At 37.8% G+C, this 27,785-nt stretch overlaps 2 protein-coding genes across 2 annotated transcripts; both read left to right on the forward strand.

The window, feature by feature from the left end:
• The first annotated feature begins 1,190 nt into the window (after positions 1-1,190).
• LOC308703436 (interferon-induced very large GTPase 1-like) lies at positions 1,191-27,785 on the forward strand. The gene is made up of 5 exons (XM_081386911.1): positions 1,191-1,342; positions 8,892-8,997; positions 11,268-11,303; positions 11,480-12,049; positions 19,192-27,785. The coding sequence occupies exons 2-5, from the start codon at positions 8,976-8,978 to the stop codon at positions 24,636-24,638; spliced, it is 6,075 nt and encodes a 2,024-aa protein (XP_081243037.1). The 5' UTR covers positions 1,191-1,342; positions 8,892-8,975; the 3' UTR covers positions 24,639-27,785.
• On the forward strand, positions 26,605-27,785 carry LOC308703445 (interferon-induced very large GTPase 1; the record flags this gene model as incomplete). Its single annotated transcript, XM_081386923.1, has 1 exon — positions 26,605-27,785. The coding sequence occupies one exon, from the start codon at positions 26,605-26,607 to the stop codon at positions 27,370-27,372; it is 768 nt and encodes a 255-aa protein (XP_081243049.1). The 3' UTR covers positions 27,373-27,785.

The raw sequence follows: 27,785 nt of genomic DNA on the forward strand, positions 1-27,785 counted from the left end.
TGGGGCTTCATCTCGCCACCACTTCTTCTTCCTGAAGATCAAAAAGTGATTTTGACAGATAGTAAAATGTGAAAACAAACCTGGAAAGAGACGTGAGGATTTGTGGAGAAAAAAAGAGATTCTTTTTCCATTCCAGTGAATTATTTTTAATGGCATAGATCGTAAATTAAATTTGGGAGAACATAAAATAAAAATATATATAAATAAAAAATAAAATAAAAATTTTAATTTTCTTTATAAATAAAAAATAAAAATCATACAAAGAAAAAAAAAATAATCACGAGGAAAAGAAAGCAGCGACTGAAAAGAGCTCTTGCCATTGATATTCTTGTTATATCATGTCACGTTAAAATACCAAGTGTTACGTTATTCTCATGTTATTCTTAAATAAAACATGACAGAAAACGTATAGCTCATTGAGTCAAGCTGAGGATCAGCTTTATTTACAGCGCATCCTTATGATTTGAAATTGTTCATTTCAGTCTTTTTGAACGGAAGTTCCCCAAACCGGAAGTGCCTCCCATAATTCAAAACGCAGTAAACTCGTCAGGAATTAGGTGGATATAAATCATATATAACTTATTAGTTTTCTGTCATATACTGTATTATATGGCCTGTCTATAACCATTAAGATTTTAACGTTATTATTACATCTGATCTGTTTGAATGGTCGACCTGACGTCGATCGTGACCGACTGAAAGGAAACAGAATTATCTATTAGGGGTTGTGCTTGAATAATTTAATAATTTATACTTACACATCTATTGTGTAAAATTTGACACAACATGAGTTGTCCCTGAGCACACACACTACATGTGTTAAAACTGAAACATATGTTAACTTATTCAACCACAAAAAAAAAAAAAAAAAAAAGTTCAAATCTGTTCTCTTTTACTTTATAATGCAAGTGTTTCTCTTTTTGTCAATTAAGCAGAAATATGGTTAAATGCACTTATATGTATAAAACCCATATTTACAATAAGTCATTTTCATTCTTAATCTTATAAAAAATATTTGCATCATATATATATATATATATATATATATATATATATATATATATATATATTATTATTATTATTATTATTATTATTATTATTTTTTTTTTTTTATTTTTTTTTTTTTTTTGTCTTGCTTTGTTATTTTAAGGCTTATTCTGCCTATATATTGAGAGTGGTTTGAGGGCGGAGGAGGAGAGAGTGGTTTGAGGGCGGAGGAGGAGGAAGTGGTGGGTGATCACGTGCTTTGATTCGACGCGTGAAGCGAGTTCAGTCGAGTTTCTCCGGCTTCATTATCATTACGCAAAACACAGACAGGAGCTTCAATCTGGACTGCTACAAGGTCAGATAGTGTAATATTGTGATGTGTTTTGGGGTCCCGTTAATGTTTAGTTTGCAATATCAACTTTATTTCGTAGTAATTTATCAGGCGAAATGAATGCAGACTAAAGCAGCGGAATGAAACGAAACCGAAACTAAACACAAAATGGGCGATTTTAGGGCGATAATCAAAAGTAGTGAGCTATTTTGTAAACAGACTTTGTTTGGAATGACTAAACATGACTAAACAACCAGCCGCGTACAGCCAGTGCACCGACCGCCATTTTCTGTCAGCCGTAAACAAAGTTAATCTACACTATCCTAACATAAGATAGTAATTAATGCATAATTATGAAAAATGTCCAATAACCTAACTGTAATACACTGCGTAACAGTGAAGTTATTGAATATTTTTAATATAAAAAAATCATACAAATTATGCAAAAATACTTTTTTCCCTCAGGATAGCAGTGATGAACTGAATTCAGCAGCAATGCATGGGGGCTGCGGGTTCAACTATGTTATTGAACTTTAATACATAAAGTAATACATATCCTTTCCATTTAACTTTTGGCCCGCAGCAATAGAATAATAACAAACAAATATCCCAGATAGCACACGTACGTCTGGCCGATGTCGGCCCGATGTACGAAGTTCCACCGACACGATATCGCTCAAAGAGCGTTTGCTAATCGGTAATGTCGCCGCAACGTCAGCATCTGATCGCAAATGATCTCCAACCGATGTTTGAACGATGCAAAAGCTGTGAATCCCGGCCGCTCTGCATGGGCTTTATAGTACCCTTATTTATAGGCCGAACCTTTCAGGTTACTCCATTACATTAGACACCATGCTGCTTTCATTGCACGCACACGCACACACGGACAGGCTACGTCGTACGTAAGAAGGTATGAAATGGTATACCTTTATAAGTTTCCTTTTCGTATCGCGTTAAGAGACAAAGTATAATATAATTAATTAAATAATAATATTATAATTAAAAATCTAACAACAATCAGTGTAATGACAATTTTATTATTTGCATGAAAACACTTGAATTAGCCTAATTGAACACTGTCTGGGTTAGTGTTGTCACGGTACCAAAATTTCAGTATTCGGTACCACTACCAGTGAAAATCCAGGGTTCTCGGTACCAATTTCGGTACCAAAGGGCTAGAAATCAATAAATTCTTTGCTGATACTTCCTCGTCATCATGGAGAGCGCAGTTCGCACCGTTTCAAAAATAGTCGATCTCCGAATGCGAATGAACTTACTCTGAATTTTAGTATTGTTTTTATATGAGGATCCTTTTTCAAATATAAGGTCAGTATTGATTTTCGCTAACAACAAAACAACAAATTATCTGTGAATTTATAGAACTAATCTTTAAAAGCTTTCCATCTTTACTCTCCTCGTGTAACTTTGCATTCGGAGATCGACAAGTTTCTCCTTTCCACAAGCGCTTGCTCTGCCGTGGCGTTTGTCGTTGCTATGCAACCATGAACATAGGCACGCCTGGAAAAAACGAAAAACGAGCGCGCCGCGTCGCTTCTATTATGAGCGCGCTTGCCGCGTGCCTACAATTGGAATAACGAATCTGCACTCGCAAAAAACGCGCTATGTGAACGGCCACTTATGGTAACGTGACATTAGCCTAATCCAAAATATTTCCATATGTGTCTCTTTCCTCCTTTCTTATCAACAAGTGGATTTACAGTCACCACATCAGCAGCGCCGCCAGTCGCCATGTCTCAGCACTTTAATAAAGAGGATGCGCAACTGCACGCACTCAAAAATTGAAAAATTGTGCTAATTAGCAAATCCAAAGAGCGTCTTAGTGCATCTCTTGCTTTATTAGCGCAAATGACGTCACGCATATTTAACGCCATTTAACGGTACTGACTAGGCCTAATGTTGAAAAAAGGCGGAAAGTCATTGGTTGTGTGTGGAAAAGATTACGAACTTAACATACATACATAATTTACATATTTGTTTATAATTAAATGTAGTCTTTAAGGTAATTAAAATGAGTAGGTACTTTTCCCCAGGAAAACTCGGTCATCTTTGGTGATCCAGACAGAAGAGATGTCCGCACTGACCGCAGCTTTATAGCCCTCTGTGATAATTTATAAACTATATACCTTTATAAACGTATTTTCTTATTTTAAAACGTTTTTTATATATACATCTAATATACCTTTCGTTATTGTACCCCGACATTAAATAACAAAATAAATAAATAATTAAATTAAAAAAAGTAATAGTGCAGTGTTTCTAATAGAGCGGCCGAGGGAGTGACTGTAGATGTAAAAATAAATGAACAAAATCTGGGTGTAGGCCTATGTTGTAAAATACACACTCGGGATGTTCGTGGTCTTTTTGACCCCAGTGGGAAATGAATGGGGAAGACTATAAAAACGATAACTTGTCATAAAAATCACAGAAACATGCACAATGATGTTGCAACACTATAAATGCACAATGTCAAATGCTCTCACACACGCATGCACGCAAGCCACCCTATAAGGTATAAATATATTTATAGGCAATATACAAAGGTGTATTTATATTGTATATTGTCAGACACAGTCAAAACACATTATCTGTTACATGAGCAGTAGGCTATAGTGACAGCTCAGGAGCTCCATATGACTAACAGCAACAGCAGTAAGCCTGTGTTTGACAAGACTTTTGGTTATCTAGTCACAAAAAAGGCAATTTAAAATAAATGTATGTTGTGTTTACGTTACTTTATAGGCATATACATATTTATAGGCATATATTTATATAGTATATATATAAGGGGTACCAAGACGCACGCAGAGAGAACTGTTCAATTTAATATAGGCTACCGTAAGAAAATATACTGATTTTAGTTGGTCTAAATTAGGCACACGAATGCGCTTATATCCCTTTTAGACAGAGCGCAGTGTGTGTGTGTGTGTGTGTGTGTGTATTTGCTTCATAACTGTGCAGCCCATGGCCCGTCGTAGCCTTCCCGTAATTATTCCACTGTCGCAAAGCTGTATAGCCTACCACAAACACAACATTTATTCTTTCTTTATTATTTCAAATAGACCAACAAAAGTGGCAACTATTTATTTTTCTAGAATTACAATTCTCTTTGTGCACAATAGTCTATACAGTTAAACAGTCTTATAGTCGTAGCCTATTCACGTTTAAACAGCCTAACATTAAACATGTAAACATTATATGAATGTACAATTAATTAGGCTACATTTAACATTAAATTAAAACTTACAATTGACAAAAGCAGCTCATGCTTTTTCTTTAGTAGCTATTTAAATCTTCACATAAAAAGTCCAGTGGGTCGTAGATAACTTTGTTTCGAGTGTCATCCATTGTGCAGTCTTTTTGTGTAGCTAGTTCTCGAACATGTCGCATGTTTATCAATTTCTTTGATGATGCAAGGCCATTGCACACATTTTGTGCCCCTCAAACTATTTACATGGTAGCCTATTTAAATGTAGCCTCTTTGATTTATTCATTCTTTGATTCTTTTCAGAAACTGTTCCATATTTCAGTAGAAAAAAATACATAGTATTTTCATTATTTTCATGGCCTGACTTTTTTTTTTTTTACTTTTTAATTTTCTGATATTTCCAGGTTTTCCCTGTAGTTTTCCATGTAGATAGTTCCATCTATCAATGTTTTGAACGCTTTGACTATTGACGATCAGAAATGAGATGATGGGAAGCCTCAGAAAACTGCTCCAAAAAGTTCTGATGAGAATTGGACGAAGAGCGGGCACCATCCCTTTAAATACGAACGATAGCCTAAATGGTGCTGAACATGTCTGTGAGGGAGAGTTTTAAATTGTGCCGCAACCCACAACAGCTCATTATAGTTCATTATAAAACACGTTTTGTTGTTTGAATGCAAAGAGATGGACTCGCGCAAAGGTGACATCGGCCTCCCGTATAATGGGCCGACCCAATGCCGATGTAACAGAGCACTGACTGACAGGAGATCTGCCGATGCCTGGTCGACGCCTCTGCGATGTTATAGGGAGGGAGGCCGACGCTCGATGTTGGGCCGATGTTGGCCAGACGTACGTGTGCTATCTGTTCGACATGTTGTGGAAAACAAACAATTCGTGAACATGAAGTTCAGACCCGCAAGAAACGTCCAAGTTGGACAATAAGTCTTAGCATGCGACTATGCGACTAGAAAAGTGGCAACCGGGTACCATCACCACCAGACCTGGACCTTTGACCTCACAGTGAAGGTTGGAGATAACACATGGAGAAGTCATGTAGATCAGTTGGTGGACCCTCACCTTCACCTGTCCCTAATTCAAATGACGAGGACAATGATACTGTTGACACTGTTCCTCCTACCTCAGTTAACGTGAATGACTCTGAGCCGCACGAAGACAGGCCAGATGTGACAATTCCAGTGTCACCTGAACCCAGAGGTGTAAAGTTCAGGCCATATGGCAGACTTTTACTTTCTGGCCCCTGGACTTTACACCTCTGCCTGAACCTCACCCAAGCTCACACACACGTTATCCTGAGAGATGTAGAGAACCTCCACAAAGGCTTGTAGTTATTTTGCAGCATTGTGTTAAGGTAACTGTAAATGCTATAGAATAAGTTCATAGTTTTATATGTTATTTTTCTTAGTAAGATAAATCTAGTGTGGAGGAAAGTGTAATGAATGTAGATCACCTCTAGTGGTGATCTACATAGTGTATAGAGGATCGAGCTCAGTTCAAAGTTCAGTAAAGAGAATGATTTGATTACACAGCAGACGCTTGTGTTGTTATCTCTCCAGCAGACACAACAGAGCCTATTCTCATAGGAACTGTATCTTCAACTTTAACCTGCACTTGCTGTCATTACTTTAGTAAAGTGACTGACTCCAGCCAATACCTCTTCCTGCTTTCATTTTGGCAAGAAAGAAACGTCTAAACTCAATGAATCTTCGACACAGAGGTATCACGTTTCCTTATAAAAACCCTCTTTGTGTTTGTTATATGAAATGTAAATGTGAGATGTAACAAAACTGATGATGAATGTGATTAATAACTTGATGAGGTGCTGTAACGTGGGTTTTCAGTTTATTATATCAGAAGCAAAGCTGTGTGTGAAAGTTCTTTAGGTACAAATGTAACATGTAAATAATAAAGTATAAAGTCGGCAACACCTAAGCTCCAAAATTATCAAAAATAATTATTTTCAAGACAACTATCGCATAGCATATGTTACGTTTCGAGCACGCAGGCTCTTCATCAGACAAATTGACTAGATGTGCAACCCTTTATATCTCCAGGTGATCACATGTCCAAACATCATATTACTAACCAATACAAAACAAGAAAAAAGAAAAATATATACACACAAAAATATCTAAAAAACTATGCAAAGTACAACAGTATCATTATTAATATGCACTTCAAAAAACACTTTTCTTGATACCTGCAAAAATACATAAAAATAATTAAATTAAAGTAATCACTCCAAAACCTTTGATGTATTAAATACAAAAAGAGAAAAAGAAAAACACACACATATGTATAATAATTCAAAGAAATGGACGAATGTCAAAATCTTCATTGAGTCCTCTAGGGGACAACGTGTCTAATGTAAAAATCCAAAAAGCCAAAAATTTCAGCTTTCGTCGATTTCCATTTACAACCTTTGGTGATGTCTTTACCATCTTATATCAGAGACACGATGCATTTTATTGAACTTGTTAACAATGTAAAATTACCGGATTGTCCTGTTCTTCTAGTCACTATGGATGTTGAATCGTTGTACACCAATGTTCCGTTTCAGGGTGGGCTAGAGGCAATTGAATTTTTTCTGAATCAACGTCTCTGTCAAATTCCTAGTACTGTATGTTTGAGTGATTTGGCAAAATTGGTACTTTCACATAATTATTTTTTGTCTGGGTCTGAGTATTATTTGCAGATTTCGGGGGTCAGTATGGGGTCTAAGATGGCCCCAAGTTTTGCATCTTTATTTTGTGGGATGTTTGAACATCAATTTGTGTTTAATCCTGTTAACGATTTTTTAAAGCACATTCTTTTATGGAAAAGATACATTGACGATGTTTTTCTATTGTGGAGTGGCACTGAAGCGGAGCTATTAGAGTTTCACATTTTGGTAAATATTAAATGTTCTGCGTTAACATTTACCATTGATTTCCATCAAGAGAAAATGAACTTTTTGGATGTGCTTGTTCTTCATACCACGTCGGGCATTGAGACCACTTTGTATCGAAAACCTACTGACCGTAACACTATCTTGCACGGACAATCCTATCATCCGGTGTCATTAAAACGTTCGTTACCAATTTCTCAATTTAGTCGGATTCGCCGTATCTGTAGCAGTGATGATGATTTCCAACAGCAGTCACATATTTTATCAGAGAGATTCAGACATCGATCGTATAAAGAAGAGTGGATTCAGTCTGCAGTGAGTCGTTTTAAAGATGTGTCACAAAAAGAGAGTCTAGTTAAAAAACATAAAAAAACGGAATGTCGTGTTAATTGTTATATGCAATATTCGCCTGTTACTAAGGATGTTAATAATGTTTTATCTAAACACTGGCATATTTTAGAGAGTGATCCTAACCTTAAAAAATGCTTCGATAAACCACCTCGTTTAGTGTATAAAAAAACACCTAACCTTCGAAATATGTTAGTTAGAGCGGATTTGAAACCGACTCCTCACTTCTTGAATAAAATACCTCATGGTAATTATAGATGTGGTAACTGTCAACAATGTAATTTTACATACAAGACATCAACTTTTACACATCCTCACACGGCAAAAACTTTTACAATTCGAGGCACCATTTCGTGTAAGACGGCCAATGTTATTTATTTGCTGCGTTGCCCTTGTGGCTTATGTTACATTGGTAAGACTAGTAGACCTTTGAAGAATCGCATTTCTGAACATCGATGTGCAATTAGACACCATGATCCAAAAAGTCCAGTTGCACAGCATTTTGCAGCTTTTAGACATTCAGTGTCTACTCTTCAATACATAGGCATCGAGGTAGTTAAGTATCCACGTCGTGGAGGTGACATTGATAAATTGCTTTTACAGCGTGAGGCTTTTTGGATTTTTACATTAGACACATTGTCCCCTAGAGGACTCAATGAAGATTTTGACATTCGTCCATTTCTTTGAATTATTATACATATGTGTGTGTTTTTCTTTTTCTCTTTTTGTATTTAATACATCAAAGGTTTTGGAGTGATTACTTTTGTTTCATTTTTCTTCACAAATGTAACATGTACAATGAGATTTTGGAGCACAAACAATGTCAAATTACTTTAAATATCTATATCATGTTGTTCAACTGATTTTATATTTTGGACGTTTTTATTGTACCAAGTCATAGAGAGCATCTTATTTCCATCAGTAAATCAGCAGGTGCTTTAATTTAAAGTGATGTTTGATCAGTGTGTGTGTTCATCGGGAATCAAACCTGTGAATCTCAGCAGATGTGCAGCTCCGACATGATCTCAGGATCTCAAGTCTCTTTTCTTTTTTCTCAGAATCCCGAGTCTCATGATTTGAATAATCTCTTACAGGATGATGAACAGACAGACGTCAGAAGTAACAGAAGATGATCAGCTGAAGACTTAGAGAAACAGAGGAGAGAACAGAATACCAACATGTCCAGCCCTGACAGCACAGGTGATGAACACTGACCAATCTAAATCTGACATTAATGGTTATTCAATTCATCGATAAAGGCCAAATCTATTCAAGCTCTCTTTCATCATGTGAACTTGGGAGCAGTTTCATTGTATTTAGTTTCTTAATAATGTTTAATCAAACAAATAAGTATTATTGTTATGTATTGTTTATGTACACAAGTCAACAACATATTTGTAGCACACAATGTCAAGTTTCAAGAGCTGAAGGTAAGTGCAGAAAAACTATAGTTTCTTAAAATAATGCACAGTGTCTTTATGCATGAAGTCCACATGCAAGAGGTTTGTCTTCAGCTTTTTCTTAAAATCCCCCTCTAGTCAATGATTTTATACCTTAAAACTCATCTTTGATCACAAAAATGGCATATTTAAACGATTTATTCCTTGAAAAAAAATATTCATGCTTTAAAATATCTTGAATGTAACTCGACACCCTTGCCTCATTTAGTATGCGTGGTTCTATGAATATGCAAATGAGCCCCGCCTCCACTCACTCACTCAGCTCAGAGATCCACTGGTTGACGATCACACGTTGATCTGATTGGTTGCAAGGTAGTTTGTGACGTCAGAAACACCAGCGATTTCAAAGCGTGTTGTTGAGACTGTCTTTGGTTCACTGCAGTTTTAAGGAGAAAATACTCAGCAATGCTGTCGACTTATGAATTTACACATGGTGTGTCTTAAAGCGTATTAAAAACACCACATAGACACATAAACTACATTAAAAGCTGGATTTGCACCACTAAGGTTTTTTTTTTTTTTTTTAAGATTGTTGTGAGTGCGCATCGCAGTATTTTCAGTCAACTCGCTCCGTGTCCAATAATAACAATTCACTTACACCGTTTTCTTCATGTGAAATCTTCCTTTAATCCACACTTGTTAGAAAATCAAACAAAATAAAAGAAAATAAACAAAATATAATTTTAAATCCTAAATATCACAGATGCGGTAAAGAAAACTGTGCGACTCCACTCTATTTCCCAAAGGACGAACAACCGCATCTCTTACAGTCGCAATTCTTAAAGGGCCAGTGCAAAATTTTAACATAATATAACATATTTCAATGTAAATATAGACAATTATGTATCTAAATAGTACACACAAATAAAGAAAGTTTACAATCAAACACAAATATTCAAATACTGAAATTCAACACCTAATATTCAATAATTGTCACTGAACATAAGCAAATTAGGCTCCTACAATTGTTGATATTAGGGATGTGCAATATTACGATTTTTGAAGAAATATCTGCTGTTCTGGCGCCTCCGTCTCAACATACTGTACAACATATATATGTATATTCACATCACACGTTAATGCAGATATGAGACACTGCAATTCACAAAAGTTCTGTCCTTATTTACTCACTCTAATGTTGTTCCAAACCTGTATTCATTTCTTTCTTGTGCTGAACACAAAAGATGATATTTTGAGAATGTGGCTAACCAGACAGTTGCTGGGTCCCCATTGACTTCCATAGGAAAAAAAATATAGCCTACTATGGAGGTCACTGGGGTACATCAACTGCCTGGTTACCCACATTCTTCAAAATAACTTTTACTTTCAACAGAAAGAAACTTATTCAGGTTTAAAACAACTTGAGAGAGTAAATGATGACAATTTACATTTTTGGGAGAACCATCCCTTTAATGTTAATAAAACAACAAAACACAAAGAGAAAATCACTCACTGCTCTTGACTGATAACTTTAATAGTAGCTTTAATAAGAATCAATGTATAATTTATAAAGTCTATGTAGTGTTTTAATTTCATATGTGTTCATTTAATTACTTTCTTCAATGCTACTGTTAAATACGCTGTAGCTGAAAAAATAAAGCACTGTTTATTTCATTTGTATATTAAGTTATGTAATGTGTATCTTTGTTATTTGTTTTTTAATAACAAAGGAAAATAATGACAAAGAATCTTATCTTCACCACTTTGGCCTAAATGTCTTCCATTCTTTTTTATTTTATATTTTGTCACCTAAGGCTTTGTTTTTAAAATCGGGACATTGGTTTGGCTGTGATGCTCAATCACTTGCAAAATAGTAAAACCAACCTGAAACGTGATAAAAAATTGTGATATGATATTTTTGCCATATCGCCCACCCCTAATTAATATTATCTCTAGATTCAGATTGTACATCTTTATTCTGAATCATTTAATTAATGAATTCCTGTAGTACACAATAATGTTCATCAGATCCACTAACAATCTGTGTGTATGTGTGTGTTTATGTTTCAGTGGAAAGAAGAAGTCCAAAGTTGGATCGCCCCAACTGTACGTTAAACTGATTTACAGTAACTGCATTATGATATAGTTATATACAGTAGATTTGATGAACTGTGTCTATGATCAGTTTTTAATATTTAGCGCTGTAAATGCTAAGCACAAAATGACACATTCTGCACGTGTATTATGTGTGTGAATTCTAGCTCTTGTTTGTCTTTGATCAGTTTCAGAGGGAGAGAAGCTGAATCTGGTTGTGTGTGGAAGTGACGGCACATTAAAATCCTCCATATCAGAGCTGATCAGAAGATCAGACGAGGAGCTTCATGGGCGTCTGGTCAGTCTGGTGGAGCTTCCAGCTCTCGTTCAGCTCTCAGAGGAGGAAGTGATGCGTCAGACTCTCCGCTGTGTGTCTCTCTGTGATCCTGGGGTTCATGTTTTCCTCCTCACAGTTCCTGAAGCTCCACTCAATAATGAAGATAAAGCAGAAATGGATGAGATCCAGAGGATATTCGGCTCCAGAATCAACAAACACATCATGATCCTCATAATGCAGCATCAGACAGCAGAGCTCAATGAAGAAACTCAGTCGGTCATTGATGGAGGACGACAACAGTATTTCGATCCCACCACACAAGTGTCCACATTGATGGAGAACGTCGAGAAGATGGTGGAAGAAAACAGAGGAGAGTTTTTCTCCACAGAATCATTTTTGGAGGCGCAGGTGAAAAAACTGCTGCAATTTGAAGAGATGAAGAAGAAAATCGACTCACTAGAGACACATTTACTGTCACAAGGTAATGACCAGAACAATTTAAACTAAACTTAACTCTTAAAGGTGCATTGCGCAAGTCTCTGAGTTGTTGCAGAACTATGCCCCCTTCTGGCGCCACGCGAAACTGCAACCAGAGTTGTGCACGCGGTTACGTGGAGTGCGTTGGGGTTTGGGATGAACTAGAAGCCGGTCTCTGAATCCATCTTCTACTTTTGCCAAAGTCGCTTGAGTTGTCTTCGCTGATGCGGATAATGGCGGCGAATACACAAACCTGCCAGACATAGCCAGGTGAGCGTGAACGCGCATGACGTCACGCCCAGTCGATTCCGTCCCGAATCCCTCTTATTTATTTTACTGTACAGGATTACAGAGGCAATCGCAGAGATCATAGAAGGGCTCATTCAGCCCATCAGGCAATTGTTTAAGCATGTATGGGTTAGAAAAACGGGTATTTTTAACATGAAAAGTTGCTTAATGCACCTTTAAACTAAAGAGCACGAAAAAATGACAATGAAAAAAAAAAAATGTTTATGTGGTGCTCTGTATTTTACAACAGTCAAAGGTCAAGCTTCGGTAGTAAATGAAAAGTAGATTATTACAATAATCAAACTACTACAATCCCTTGGAATGGTGAGGCTGAAAGTTTTACTATAATGCGTTGCTTTGATCAAGACCTCTGTATTTATCCAAATGCCTTAGGCATGACCGATGTCCAAGTTGGAAATCTAAACATGACAATGAACTTGACAATGGCAGGCATCACTACAGGTGAGACCGAGAGTATAAAAGGGCTCCTGTGCAATACATCATCCACTTATTTTCTAAAGGAGACCATGTGTTTGAACGTCACTACAGGTAGGGCTGACGCGGTGAAGGATTTTCCTTTGTGGTAATTTTGAGTGGCTCAATGGCGCGATATGTGGTTTTATCGCCATTTATTTATTTATTTATGTTTGATTTATTTATATTTAATTTTTGCTATATAAACAGTGGCGGTTCTAGGATTTTTCTGTAACAGGGGCCATTAAGGGGCCACATGTTACATTCAGGGGCCAAATACAGGGTACATTCAAGCACACAAAATCATTTATTCAGTACGGTGCAAATACATTTCGGCAGTCATTCCTTTTTCAAACGCTCGAATAAAAAATTATGAGCCAGTCAAGTTCTTAATGATTTTTTTCATTTATGTATACTGTGCATAAAGGACACAATGCACTTCTTTCTGAATTCCACCTTTTATGTTTCATAATAATGTCATCACTTATAAACAGTAAATTATTGTTAATTGTTTGGGGGTGGAATTGCATCTGATCGTTGTGAAGAATTCTCCGGTTGCTCTTCTCGTCGACGATTGATGGGTGGGAATCTCTAGGCACCTCACGATTCAATTGCGATTCAGAGAGTAATGATTAACGATTATATATATATATATATATTACTTTTTTACTACTTGGTGCTTTTAAAGCAAAGTATTTATGATGACCCATACCAAACTTATTTCCAATACTTCCTATATTTATTTTATAAATAAAACAAATGGAAGTGATTTGGCAAGTCAACTGTAAGGTTACATTTGCCAGCATTTGTCCCAACCAAAGAACCAACAGGAAAATAAATGTGTGCCTGTACTAGCAGCGTACTTGTAGTAAATGAATACAAACTTCAGCATATTCTGAATCTCTAGCATTTTATAATAGACTTCTAACCAACATCCTCCTGTTATTTCCAATGAGCAATATAATCCTTCAGACAAAAAAAAACAAAACTTTTTGCTGTAGCAAATTCACTAACAGTTTTCGTTAAAAAATATAGAACGATGTGCCAGCAGATTTCATACAAACATAATGCTTGTGGACTTATGCATATTCTGAATAATTAGTAACATACAAAGCCGCTCTTATACACAACTAAATAATAAAGAGTTATGACTTGAAATGTTTGCTGTATACCACAATCAAAAACAGCTTATACAGAAAGAGTGAATGAACATCTGCAGAGAACACAGTCAAAATGTAACTTTTTGTGACTGGCATTGCACATATTGCAGGGCAGTATAACGTACGTATAACAGATCGGTTTAAAGCATATTGATGTGAAAACTTAACGATACAGAAAGCAGCTCTTATACAAAAAATACTAAATATGTAACAATGAAATTGCCAATTTTCCATACGTTAGCTTTTAACGAAGAGGGTGGCGTTCGAATTTGGCGCTCAGCCATCATGCGTCTGTTATGTGCGCGAGTCTGTTATGTGTTGTGTGTTAAGTGCGCTAGAGTTCCGCTAGAGTTCTGCCTTTTGCGTTCCGTCAATATTACGTTATTAGGAAAAAAAATATATATATTTTTTTAGAAAATAGATTTTTGACATTTGTGAATCGATTCAGAATCGTCCACGTCCGCATCGCGATGCATCTAAGAATCAATTTTTTCCCCCACCCCTAGGAACAGTGGCCACCCAGGGGCCAATTAGATTTCAGCAGGGGCCAGGGCCCCTGTGGCCCCGCCTCTAGAACCGCCCCTGTATATAAATAAGTGTTACAATGTGGTCAGCATGCACAAAAACGAGTACATTTTCAGTAACCAATGTAACCGAAACTAAACAGCGTCTCCGCGCATTGAAAGGCTGTCGATCAGCGCACAGTTACAGTGGGAACAGACTGTCTTTCAATGAGTCATTATAACCGTTCATTCAACTAACACGTTCAAAAACGCTGATTCATTAAAAGATAGTAATGAAGTAAGGTGTTAATTATTTTTAACTTTGAGCTCCACTTTTCAAGGCTCAGCAGACCAGCAATCCGTCGCATGGGTACGCTGAAGCTGATGCGATTCAATGCGTGACAATGCGTTTCCCGCGGCTGTCTCGAGCTGTGGACTGCTGACCAGCGCTGTCGCTGATGCCATTCATGGTAAATGCGTTAAAAGGATGACACCACATATTTCGTTTTCCTTGGACACAGCAACCTTCACTAATCTTTATGACTTGACCTCAAAGACAGACGCAGGTCATCGCACGTGCTTAGTCGATCACTCTCATTCACTGTCTGTTTAGGCTTAAGTGCAAATCCACAAAGCCTCTGTACAAATACCCATGATAAAAACAGTCTCGTTACCCTTATTAACTTATTTAACATTCAGTACACATGCACAAAGTTCAAAACAAGAAGGGTTTTGACTTATGAAAAAAGAAAACACAAATATTGCGGTTGCTGCGGTTACTTGCATTCCTCTGTGGTTGGCTTGTCAGTTGCACGGTACTACAATATTGCGGTTATCACGACAGCCCTAACTACAGGTGAGACCGGGAGTATAAAAGGGCTCCTGTGCAATACATCATCAACTTATTGTTTGACGTGTTTGAACATGCGATTTGAACAGGCAAGTTTATAATATGCATTGAATGAGGCAAAGTGTGGGATGTGCTTGATGTTACAAGGGTTAAGCACAAAATAGATCTCAATGCGTTACTTGGGCTGAAACACCTGAAGTGTGTGCACAGAAAGATGCATTAAACATCATGCGATCCTGAATTCAGTTCTCTTTAGCGCCGCATTGCGATTGAACGTTCATATATGCACTGAATTACAACATTTTAAAATATCCGTCTAACCGTGTATTCATGCAGACATAGTTCGTTATCTTTTAACTCTTTCCTCACCATTGAAGGAATTTTCTAGCTTTCCGTGTTTTCACTGATATACAATATATGACATCTTCTAAAAGACTAACACCACGGCGAAGAAGAAGCAGAAACAAGTGATAGAAGATTGCTCACTCAAATGTAAAATTATGCGATCATCAACATTAAACAGCATGTAAATCACAACTGCCTGATGTTACAGAATGAACTGTCGACCCAGGACGAGCTACAGGACTGTGAAGCTTTGAGGGTGTTGATGTAGAGTCTGAACAAGTTCATGTTTCAGTCTGTGATATCTCAGTTCATCTCAATCTCACAAAGCCTCGTTATAATCAATGAAGCTGACTACACAATGAATCTTTCATAACACTGTTTGTTATAATTAGAGGATTCGCCAGCATTCAAAATTCAGCACTGAACAAAAACTCAGTTATGCATCTGATTGCTAGCCTGGAAATCCAGACCTAAATCTAAAAGATGAATGGTCTGGCGTCGATTAGACTCTTGCCTTATCCGGTCGGCAAAACAGCAAAAACGCCCTTCTTGCAAAGGAAGGATTCTGTTCCTCTTTAAGATAAAAAGCCACTCGTTCATTGTAGCGGCCAAAGCGGTTTCAAACAACTGGTGTTCATCCATAGCCATCTTGCAATGTTTACTAATGACTTCGACGTCACAGCGCTGTCGTCATCTCGCCTCTGGCCCGCCTATATCTGATAACCCGATGTGATTGGTGCAGATCGAGGGGCATATTTAACCCTCTGGGGTCTAGGCTGTTTTTGGGGTCCTTGAGATGTTCTGACATGCCCTGACATTTGTGCTTTTTTCAGTTGCTTATAAACATATTAATGGCAAAGGTGTAAATTCACTCTATAAAGCACAAACAGGGCTACCATAATATGTGAGCCATGTGTATGTACATGTTTTCATTTTTGAGAGAATAATGTTTATGCGTGGTTATTGAAAAAAATAAAAAATAAAAATTCTGAAATAAGGCCACAAAACACATAGTAAATATGTGTCAATAAGACTTTTGACTAATGGATGTCCTCGCCTAATGTTTTTTCTTCAAAATTATGTGAAAATAGTCTTGCTTTATCGTTCACATAAAACCATACATTGATTTAAATTGATGTAAAACAGGTTTTGCTTGAAAAGCCAATATGCGAGGGGGAGGAGTAGTTTACACCTGAGATTACAATGTCCCACCCCACTCTGCATAATGACTCTGCATAATGAGCCATTCATTCAGGTGTGACACTGACTGAGCCACAATGCAAGGACAAAAGATATATTTAGAAGAAGACTTATATTGACCATTTAAGATTTTGCTTACATCTATCTTGTAAATATGTTTTGCTATTGTATGAAAAAGGTTACAATTACAACAATATTTACAATTTCAACAATATTTCAAGTGTACTCTTTCTTTGTAAAAAAAAAAAAATTATTATAGGCCTACATTTTATCTATGTATTCATATTTCAGTCGATTTTTACTCATCTCAGTAGCAATTCAGTTTGCTAAAACATCATCATTCATTCACACACGCGATTTAAATTTATCTTCTGGCAAAGATGAAGTTGACGATAGGCTTAACTCACGATCTTCGCAGTAGGCTAGTGTTTTGGATGGTTTGTTTAGAACCAGCTTTCTGTAAATATATTTCACATTTTTTAGACATGTGAGGCGAGAATAGGCTACGGTCTGGTTCATGATGATCTCCAGTTCAAGCACCTTATGTTGTGATTGCTAGCCTATATTTACTTTAAATCCAGGAAATTTGTTAATGAAAAAATTATTAAAATTAAGATACAATTGATACAAAACGAAATTCGTTTTAAAGAAAGGATTTGTACTTTCTGTTTTGAGGTCTCTGTGAAAGTTTGAAAGTCTTTTAGTGCTTTTTTTAGAGCGCTCGCGTCCATAATGGAGAACTGTCACGTAATATTGTTTTTTCCTCATAAATGCGAACACGAAAAATAAAAGACAAAAGACTTTTAAGTAAAACTTACTCCGAAATTGTGTTCTCGGCGGAATTCGCTCTTCAAAATGCTGCCGTTCGTCCTCTGAGGAAAAGGTGCATTCTTCCTCGCTGTCCAGAATCATCTGAAGGGAGTCTTTATTACCGGAGAAGCGTGTCATACTCAAAACGCGATGAACTATCAGTCTGAAGTCTGATGAACAAACTGTGTTTTTATGGCATTGATCGGGGGGCGGGTGCGATGCATACTAGATCAGGTAAACTATTTACATGTGAATCGCGCCGGGGGCGGGGCGGCTGCAGCTCATTTAGAGATAATGAAGGGAGAAGGAAAAACGGTACCTCTCCTTGCTTTCAAAGGGATTACATGAGTTAAAAACATTTGTTTTTTATATAAATTACTTCATTTAAAAGAGGAGATTTCAAGCTTCATAGAGACATATCTCACGTGCCTGTGTGAGAAGTATTCGCTGAGTTATGATTCATTTTCGGACGCGTTTCAGAATGGACTACACGGGCAGAGAGAAGGCAGAACTCACTTCGTGATTATTATTCTTTATTTGGCAAAAAGCACAACATTTTGTTTTTATTGTGAGTATACACAAAAATAATACACATTTAACAGAATCGATTGATGTATGAAACTTGTTATATAAAATCAAAGTCAAAAGAGTATTTGGGGTCTCAATTCAACTCATAAGGAAAAAAGCGAGCAGATCACGCCGGCGTGATCTCCGACCTCTGAGGGTTAATGAGCATCATTACTCGACACCAGAGTAACTCGCTGAGCAAATTCAACTTGTGCTCTCGCGAGGACTCTGGATTACCAGGGTATCTGATTGCACAAAGCAGCAAAAACATGTTAATAGAAACTCTGCCTATGCTTGCACCTGCAAATCGTTTTTATTTTGTTTTATGTTCTTGTTGCTTTTGTCCAGTAGATGAATAACAATTTCATTGTTTTTAGATTTTTATATAAATATTTAGCGGGAGTCCTGCAAAATTGTTTTATTCTTCTGCATCCGCACACACACTCATCCATTAAATCTAGTCCCGCTCCGTATGTTGATGGACCCGATCTACTCCATCTGTATTTTGATCATCATTCTGAATCCGATCTGGATGTAGTCTTCGACAATAATACCAAAAGATCTGATGACTTAAAAATCAGACACCATTTTATACTCCAGGGCGATCTGCATATGATGGTCCCCTTCTCAGGGAACAGGGTTGAATTCTCATCCTGAGACATTTTATTTAATGTCACGTCTAAAATTTAAATTCATAAAATTTAAATATTTTAAATTTTTCCTACTCCAGACTAAACACATATTTCATATTGAAACACATTTGTTGTACTTCACATTTTGTCTGACAGATAACAATTGTCACACAAATGTCTGAAAGCACACACATGGTGTGTCTCTTAACTGCTACACGACGAGGGGTCTATAATATGCAAATTTTACAGTAAGCTTCATGGTGGGGGTAACAATATTACTATACAATATTAGGCGTTAAACATTTCCTCTTTTACAGGTTCAACAGAGAGTGAAGATGATCTGAGGATTGTGCTGCTGGGAAAAACGGGAGTTGGGAAGAGTGCAACAGGAAACACCATCTTAGGAAGAGAAGCGTTTACAGCAGAAACATCTCAAGAGTCCGTGACTAAAGAGAGTCAAAGAGAATCATCTGAAATCAACGGCCGACACGTTACTGTGATCGACACTCCAGGACTGTTTGATACTGAACTTACTAATGAGGAGATCCAGAGAGAAATCAGCAACTGCATCTCCATGATCCTGCCTGGACCACATGTGTTCATCATTGTGCTCAATTTAGGACAACGATTCACTCAAGAAGAAGCGACAACGGTGAAGATCATCCAAGAGACGTTTGGTGAGAAATCTTTAATGTTCACCATGGTGCTCTTCACCAGAGGCGATTATCTGAAGGACAAAACTATTGAACAGTGTTTGGGGAAACCTGGATCTGCTCTGATGAAGCTGATTGAAGCGTGTGGAAACAGATATCATGTGTTGAACAATAATCAGCCTGGAGACCGAACACAGGTGTCTGATCTACTGGAGAAGATAGACAACATGGTGAAAGCAAACGGGGGGAGTTTCTACACGTGTAAGATGTTCAGACAGATGGAGAGAGAAAGACAAGAACAACAGATGAAGATCCTGATGGACAGAGTCAGAGAAAGAGAAGAACTGATGAAGAAACTAGAAGAAGAGATGATAAGAGAACGAGAGACACTGGAAAATATAATAGAGCAACTGATGAAAGAAAAAGAAAACCTGCTCATGAAATACGACACAGATATAGACAGTCTAATGAACAGAATAGAGAATGAGAGGAAGAATAGAGAAGAGGAATATATAATAAGAGAAGAACGATATAAAACATTAATGAAAGAGAAAGAATATCTTCAGTCTAATCATGAAGCAGAAGAAAACAAGATGAAGATCCTGATGGAGAGAGTGGAGCAAATGAGCAGAGAAAGAGAAGAACTGATGAAACATAAAGTAGAGAAAGAAAGAATGAAGATGATGATGGAGAAAGAAAGACAGAATCAAGAGAAAGAGAGAAAGAGAAGCGAAGAAGAATTGAAAGAGAGAGAAGACCGATATAAAAGAGAAATGAAGGAACAGGAGGTGCAGATGCGAGATGAAATGAAGAAAGAACGAGAGATGTTTAAAGATGAAATGAAGAAAGAACAAGAGATGTTTAAAGATGAAATAAAGGTAATGAAGCAAGAAAAAGAAGAACTTAAAATCTCATACAACACAGAAATAGACAGTCTGATGAACAGAATACAGAATGAACGACAGAGTCATGAAAAAGAGAGAAAGAGAAGAGACGATGAATATACAGAAAGAGAAGAACGATATAAAATCCAGATGAGAAGAGAACGAGAGGAATGGGACCAGCAGAAACTGGAGGAAAAGACGAGAAGAGGAGAAGAGGAGAAAAGAAGAGAGAGAGAAACACAGATTTGTGATGAACAGATACAGACACTGAAGAGTGAAATGGAGGGAATAATCAGAGAGAAAGAGAGAATGAAGATGATGATGGAGGAAGAACGACAGAATTATGACAAAGAGAGAGAGATAAGAGAAGAAGATGAGAAAAGAAGAGAGAGAGAAAAACTGATTTGTGATGAACAGATTCAGAGACTGAAGAGGGAAATGGAGGGAATAATCAGAGAGAAAGAGAGAATAGAAAGAGAGAGACGAGGACAACTAGAGGATTTAGAGAAGAGACTGAAAGAAGAAATAAACATAAGAGAAGATCAACAACCAAACTTTGAAGAAAAACTGGAGAGAAGTGGAAGACAAACAATCAAGCATCTATTTCACAGACTCCATGTTGAAGTCGAACACCTCAACAAACTGAGAGCTTCAGATGTTCTTCAGATAACCAAACATTCATTACAGTCACATGAGTATTGTGCTGAAGAGGAGCTGATTCAGACTTTCACACAAAAACTACTGATGTTGAACTACAGAGCAAGATATATTAAAACTAAACAGACTAATGAGCAGGATTACACACAACAAAGAGACAGTGATTCATGTGAAGATGAGGGTGATATTTTTGATGTTTTTAGGAAGATACCTTTATCAAAAACAAGTCTGTCTGAGCGAATTCACCCGATGGATGTTCAGATGGCCGTATTTCACTGTGCTGACGGTCTCCTGAAGCAGCTGATGGTCACTAAACTGTCCCAGTGTCAGTACGCTCTGCCTCTACTTGTTCCTGATCCATTCACACAACAGATTGAGTTTCCTCTCTGGACATTCAGACAAATCAACAAGAGCTGGAAGAAGAGAGATACCAACTATGAAATCATCAGTCAAAACACGCCGATCTACAAGGCAGAAACTCCAATGGTGTTTTTCTTCAGGTTTGACTCCGTGTCTTCATCCAAGACTGAGCTGATGAACAGTCTGATCAATGAGAGACACAACACGTTCTTCCACAGGAACTGCCCGGGCAGCAGCAGATCCAGAGTCCTGATGGATGGAGTGGTGGAGATCGCCTGGTTCTGCCCCTCTGGGACATATGATGATAAATTCACTGACTGTGTTGCGTTCTGTAATCTACACGGTGATGCAGGAGACCATGAGAAACAGCTGCAGATACTTTCTGAAATGGCCTCAGTCAATGTTGTTCTTCTGGCACAACTTCAGAGGAATGACAGAAATGCAGCAAAAATCAAAAACCTGTACAGTGAGAGAAAGCCACTCATTTGTATTTTTACTGAGGACGATTCTTATTTAATTCAGATGAAGAAAGGAAAATACAAAATTGGTCTGAAAGACAGAAATCAGTCAGATGTATCTGAAGAACTCAGAAGAGCGATAAATGATTGTCTCTCAGAATCATCTCACACTTTCAGACTTGAAGATGTGTCCAAACACTCAGACATCAGAGTAGATGAGGAAGATGATGATGACTGCAGGAGAGGAAGAGAAGAAGCACAGCGGATGATGAGTTTACTGGAGAAGAAACATCTGACACAAATCAAAGATTCAATTCTGCCTCATCAGGGGAAACTGTGGCATCATTGTAGTCAGAAGAACAAAGAACTACATCGACCTCTAGGAGATGAGATAGAAATGGTAACAAGTGGGAAAGAAACAGGGATGAAGAAAATCCGTGAACAGCAGCATAAATGTGACATCAGTGAGTTTATGAAGCTCTTCATAAGACAAATGAATACACATGATAAACATAAGATGTTTTTCCTTAAATGGCTCAGAATCCGTCTAGATGAATATACATCAGCTGACCTTTCTCTTCTACTCCACAAGTATGATAAAACATGGTCAGCAGTCTTAAAACTGAAATACAGTAATAATTATGAACAACTCAAAGCTGAACAAACTGAACTTGAGAGAATATCTGAGGATCTTCAGGCTGCAGCCTTTGGTTTGGAGCACATCATGAGGGAGATCGGTCAGATCTATGAATCATGTTCATCTGTGAAGAAGAACAAGAAAGGCCTGCAGTTTCACTTCTCTTCTCTCCCGAGTTTCGCAGCAGAGATGATGATCTCTGGATTTCCACTGGAGCTGATGGATGGAGATGCTGCTCATGTTCCTCTGGTCTGGATCTCTGCTGTTCTAGATGAACTCATCCAGAAACTGGGACACCAGAGAGTCTTTGTGCTGTCAGTTTTAGGGCTTCAGAGCTCTGGGAAATCCACCATGCTGAACGCCATGTTTGGGCTCCAGTTTGCCGTCAGAGCTGGCAGGAGCACCAGAGGAGCTTTGATGCAGCTGGTCAGAGTCTCAGACGAGATGAGGACACAGATGAACTTTGATTATATTCTGGTCGTTGATACTGAGGGTCTATGTGCTCTAGAACTGGCTGGAAGATCAACAAGACATCATGATAATGAATTGGCCACATTTGTTTTTGGTCTTGGAAATCTGACATTGATCAACATCTTTGGAGAAAACCCATCTGAGATGCAGGACGTTCTTCAGATTGTTGTTCAGGCCTTCATGAGGTTGAAGAAGGTCAGACTGAATCCCAGCTGTGTGTTTGTGCATCAGAACGTTTCAGATGTCACAGCTGGAGAGAAAAACATGGAGGGAAGGAGACGACTGCAGAAGACACTGGATGAGATGACAAAACTCTCTGCTAAAGAGGAAGTCTGTGATGAAGAACGTTTCAGTGATGTCATTAGATTTGACGTTCAGAATGATGTGAAGTATTTTGCTCAGCTCTGGGAGGGAAGCCCACCAATGGCACCACCAAACCCAAACTACTGTGAGAATATACAAGACCTCAAGATGACTATTATATCTCATGCCTCAAACTCACATGGAATGATGCTGATAGACCTAAAAGATCGTGTTAAAGATCTCTGGGAGGCTTTACTAAATGAACGTTTCGTCTTCAGCTTCAGAAATTCTCTGGAGATTTCAGCCTACAGGAGACTGGAGCTCGAATACAGCAAGTGGTCCTGGAGTCTTCGCAGTGCCATGATGGAAACTGAGAACAAACTACATGACAAAATGGAATATGAGGCAATTCATGAGGTTGAGGAAACTGATCTTCAAAGAGAACTGAAGAAGACAAGTGAAGAAGTGAAAAAATCAATGTCAGAATTCTTTGAGAAAGACAAAGATAACGATATACTGATTCAGTGGAAAATGTCATTTGAACTCAAAATCAAAGATCTTCAGGAAAACATTGTGAGAGAAACAAAGAGGAAATTAAACGAGATTCTTCAGCAGCGAGACCTGAAGAAAGAGATTGATGCTCAGAGGACACGTCATAAAGACACTCTCTATGAAAAGAGCAAAGAACTTGCCTGGAAACTCAAAGGCAAAGCAAAAGATGAAGAAACACTGAAGAAAGAGTTTGATTTGTTTTGGGAACAGAGTGTGAAGAATATCATCAGAGACACTCCTCCAATCAGAGCCATTGACATAATAAGAGATGTGAGAAAGATCCTCAGTGACATCTGTGAAAGTGCTTCTGTAGATCACTGGAGGGAGACCAGGGATGTTTTCTCTGTGCCCAGTTATTTTGATTATGTAAAGTTAAAGAAATCCAGTGGATTTGGAGGAATCTTAACAAATGCCATTAGATCATTTCAAGTGATGTCTAAAGAAGATGAAGCCCAAATAAGATCATTAGTCACAGATGTTGCTCAGCAGACAGACAGAATGATTCAGTCATTTAACATTTCAAAGATGGGCTACAACATCAGCTGCATTCAACAGCTCATAGGTTACATCAAGGCAAGAGTGACAGAACATCAGTACGGATCAGTGAAATATGTGTTCAAGAATGAATTCTTCCTGGATTTGGTTATTTCCATCTGTAAGAGAGCAAACAAGACAATCACTGACCAACACAGAAAGTTTAGAGAAGCCAATGATCCTGTAATATATGTTGAGCAGAAGAGAGGAGAGTACTATAGTATTTTCCAGAAATACTGTCATGGATCAATATAAGCTGTGATTTTTGGTGAGATCATCTGTCATAAACTGAAAGAGCCCATTGAGCAGAGCGTCTACAAGAAGACTGCCAGAGATCTGAGAGATGAAATGAGAGAAAACTGTGAATCACTGAATGGAAACAGATCAAATCTGGAGAAACACATCCTGAAGACACTGGCAGAAGAGGAGGATTTTAACAAATACATGAACTACATTCATAAACCCAGAGATCACTTCAAGAGTTTCATCAGAGATGAAGTCAGACGGTACATCACTGATATGTTGTCTCATCGATCACAGGTTAAGTATGGCGTACCACAAGGCTCAGTATTAGGACCGCTGCTGTTCACTCTGTACATGCTACCCTTAGGAGATATCATTAGGAAACATGGAATTAGCTTTCACTGTTATGCTGACGATACTCAGCTCTATATTTCTTCAAAACCTAACGAAACTTATCAATTCACAAAATTAACGGAATGCATAGCGGATATAAAAAATTGGATGACTTGTAATTTCCTACTTCTAAATTCTGGAAAAACAGAGTTTCTAATTATTGGACAAAAAACTTCCTCACGTAATAACCTAGAATACTGTCTAACACTTGATGGCTGCTCTGTTAAGTCTTCGTCGTTGGTTAGGAACCTGGGTGTGCTCTTTGATACCAATCTTTCATTTGAAAGTCACGTGTCTAGTATCTGTAAAACTGCATTTTTCCATCTTAAAAATATATCTAAATTACGTCATATGCTCTCATTGACAAATGCGGAACAATTAGTTCATGCGTTCATGACCTCAAGGCTAGATTATTGTAATGCTCTACTGGGTGGTTGCCCTGCACGCTTAATAAACAAACTACAGCTGGTCCAAAACGCAGCAGCTCGAGTTCTTACCAGAACCAGGAAGTATGACCATATTAGCCCAGTTCTGTCAAAACTGCACTGGCTCCCTATTAAACATCGCATAAATTTTAAAATATTGCTGATTACTTACAAAGCACTGAATGGTTTAGCTCCGCAGTACTTGAGCGAGCTCTTAACGCATTATAGTCCGTCACGTCTATTACGATCTCAAAATTCCGGCCAGTTGATTATACCTAGAATATCAAAATCCACTGCTGGCGGTAGATCCTTTTCCTATTTAGCACCAAAACTCTGGAACAGTCTTCCTACCATTGTCCGGGAAGCAGACACACTCTGTCAGTTCAAAGCCAGATTAAAGACACATCTCTTTGACCTAGCTTTCACATAATACATTATAGACTTCTATAATTTAATGTTATGCTGCATAGATTAGGTCAGCCGGAACCGGGAACACTTCCCAAAAATCCTGATGTACTCGTTACATCATGAGAAGAATGGCATCTACGCTAATTTTAGTGTCTGTGTTTATCCCAAGGTTTTTCCTGCAGCCTGCCGGATCCAGGCCGTATCCAGATCTGACGAAGGACCTTCGCCTGGACCGATGACAACGCAGTGCTGAAGTGCCAACTAGTCTCTCCCTATGGAGGATCCCACTACCACTCTACAGATAAGGCGTTGTCGGGAAAATTCGTCTTGCGGTCCTACCCCAAAGCAACAAATAAAATAAAATTCCTTATCAAAATTTATAAGGAAAGACAAGTATTTTGTTTAGGATTGGCTTGTAGGGAATTCCAAACCTGCGTATATTCAAACGCACATAACTATAGAACCCATTCTAAATGCGCATGTGAACGCCATCAGCGTTTCTCACAGGTTCGCGTTTAAAGTCTGTGTAGAGAGAATGGTGTCGTCTTAGCGGCCCCTAATTTAATAACAAATGATCATTGCGACGGAACCAAATCAATTAAAACTAACTTTAGATGGAAATAACTTAACTCTGCTGTAAAGCCGAAACAATCTCTGTTACCTTAAATTATACGCTTATCTCTGTAAAGCTGCTTTGAGACAATCTACATTGTTAAAAGCGCTATATAAATGAAGATGACTTGACTTGACATATGTTCAGTGTCAGTGTTTTACCCCAGATGAAGGAGAAGATTAAACTCCTGCAGCAGAAGATCATGAACGCTGCACATGAATCTACTGAACATGTTCAAGAGAACAGAGGAGATGTTGGTTTGTGGTTGAAGAGTTTCACACAGAAGCTCTCATGTGACCTGATCTTCTCTGAAAAAGACCTCAGTGGAGTCAGACATGATGATGTTGATGATTTCAACCTCCTAGAAGATGTGATAAGACATGAACTTCCTGATATAATGGCTGACATCAGCAGTAGATTCAACACAGTAAAACTGGACAGTAAAGCCAGGCCAGATGAGCTTCTGATTGATCACTTCTGTCAGGGCTGTTGGGTTCAGTGTCCGTTCTGTAAAGCCATCTTCACCAACACCATAGAAGACCATGATGGAGATCACAGTGCTCCTTACCACAGAGTGTGGGCAATTAATGGGTTTGTTTACAGAGGAACAACAAACTTATCTATTAGTATCTGCACATCATCAGTAGCAAGTGATCTGTATTTTTATCCCAATGATTCAGATGATACAGTCCTATATAGACACTACAGAACAGCAGGAGAAAGGTTTGCTAAATGGAGCATCAGCCCTGATCTCTGTGAACTGCCCTACTGGAAGTGGTTTGTGTTCAGATTCCAGAAAGATCTGGAAAGATACTACAGTAAAACATTTGAGAGTTATGGTGAGATACCAGATGAATGGAGAAAATACTCAAAACATGAAGCTATTGAGAGTTTACAATACATGTAATGAAGCAGATAAAGAAAGAGACTCTAGTGTATTCTCTCAGATTCAGATCACAGTCAGAAATGAGTTTCTGTGACATTCATCAGTGAGAATCTGAGCTCATCTACACCTCAGAAGATCTGAGCTTCATCAAATACAATTCAGTTCCTCATACATGATCTGAACTACAAAACAATATGTTTCTGAACTTATGCCTAAATGATAAATCTCAAAATGCTTGATGAATATTATAGTTTATTACTAATCAAAACAGCTTAATCTTCATCATGAACTGAAAAAGATCTGTGATAAGGATATTAATGATAGATTGTTGAAATATGATTGAAGTACCTGTATAAATGTGTTTGCTAAAGCTCAGCGCTGATGATGAGGCGGTTGGAGGAAAGTGTGAGGAATAAACAGCATATCAAACCTCT

Source organism: Scardinius erythrophthalmus (genome assembly GCF_964197995.2).
Source record: "Scardinius erythrophthalmus genome assembly, chromosome: 1".
NCBI lineage: Eukaryota > Metazoa > Chordata > Actinopteri > Cypriniformes > Leuciscidae > Scardinius > Scardinius erythrophthalmus.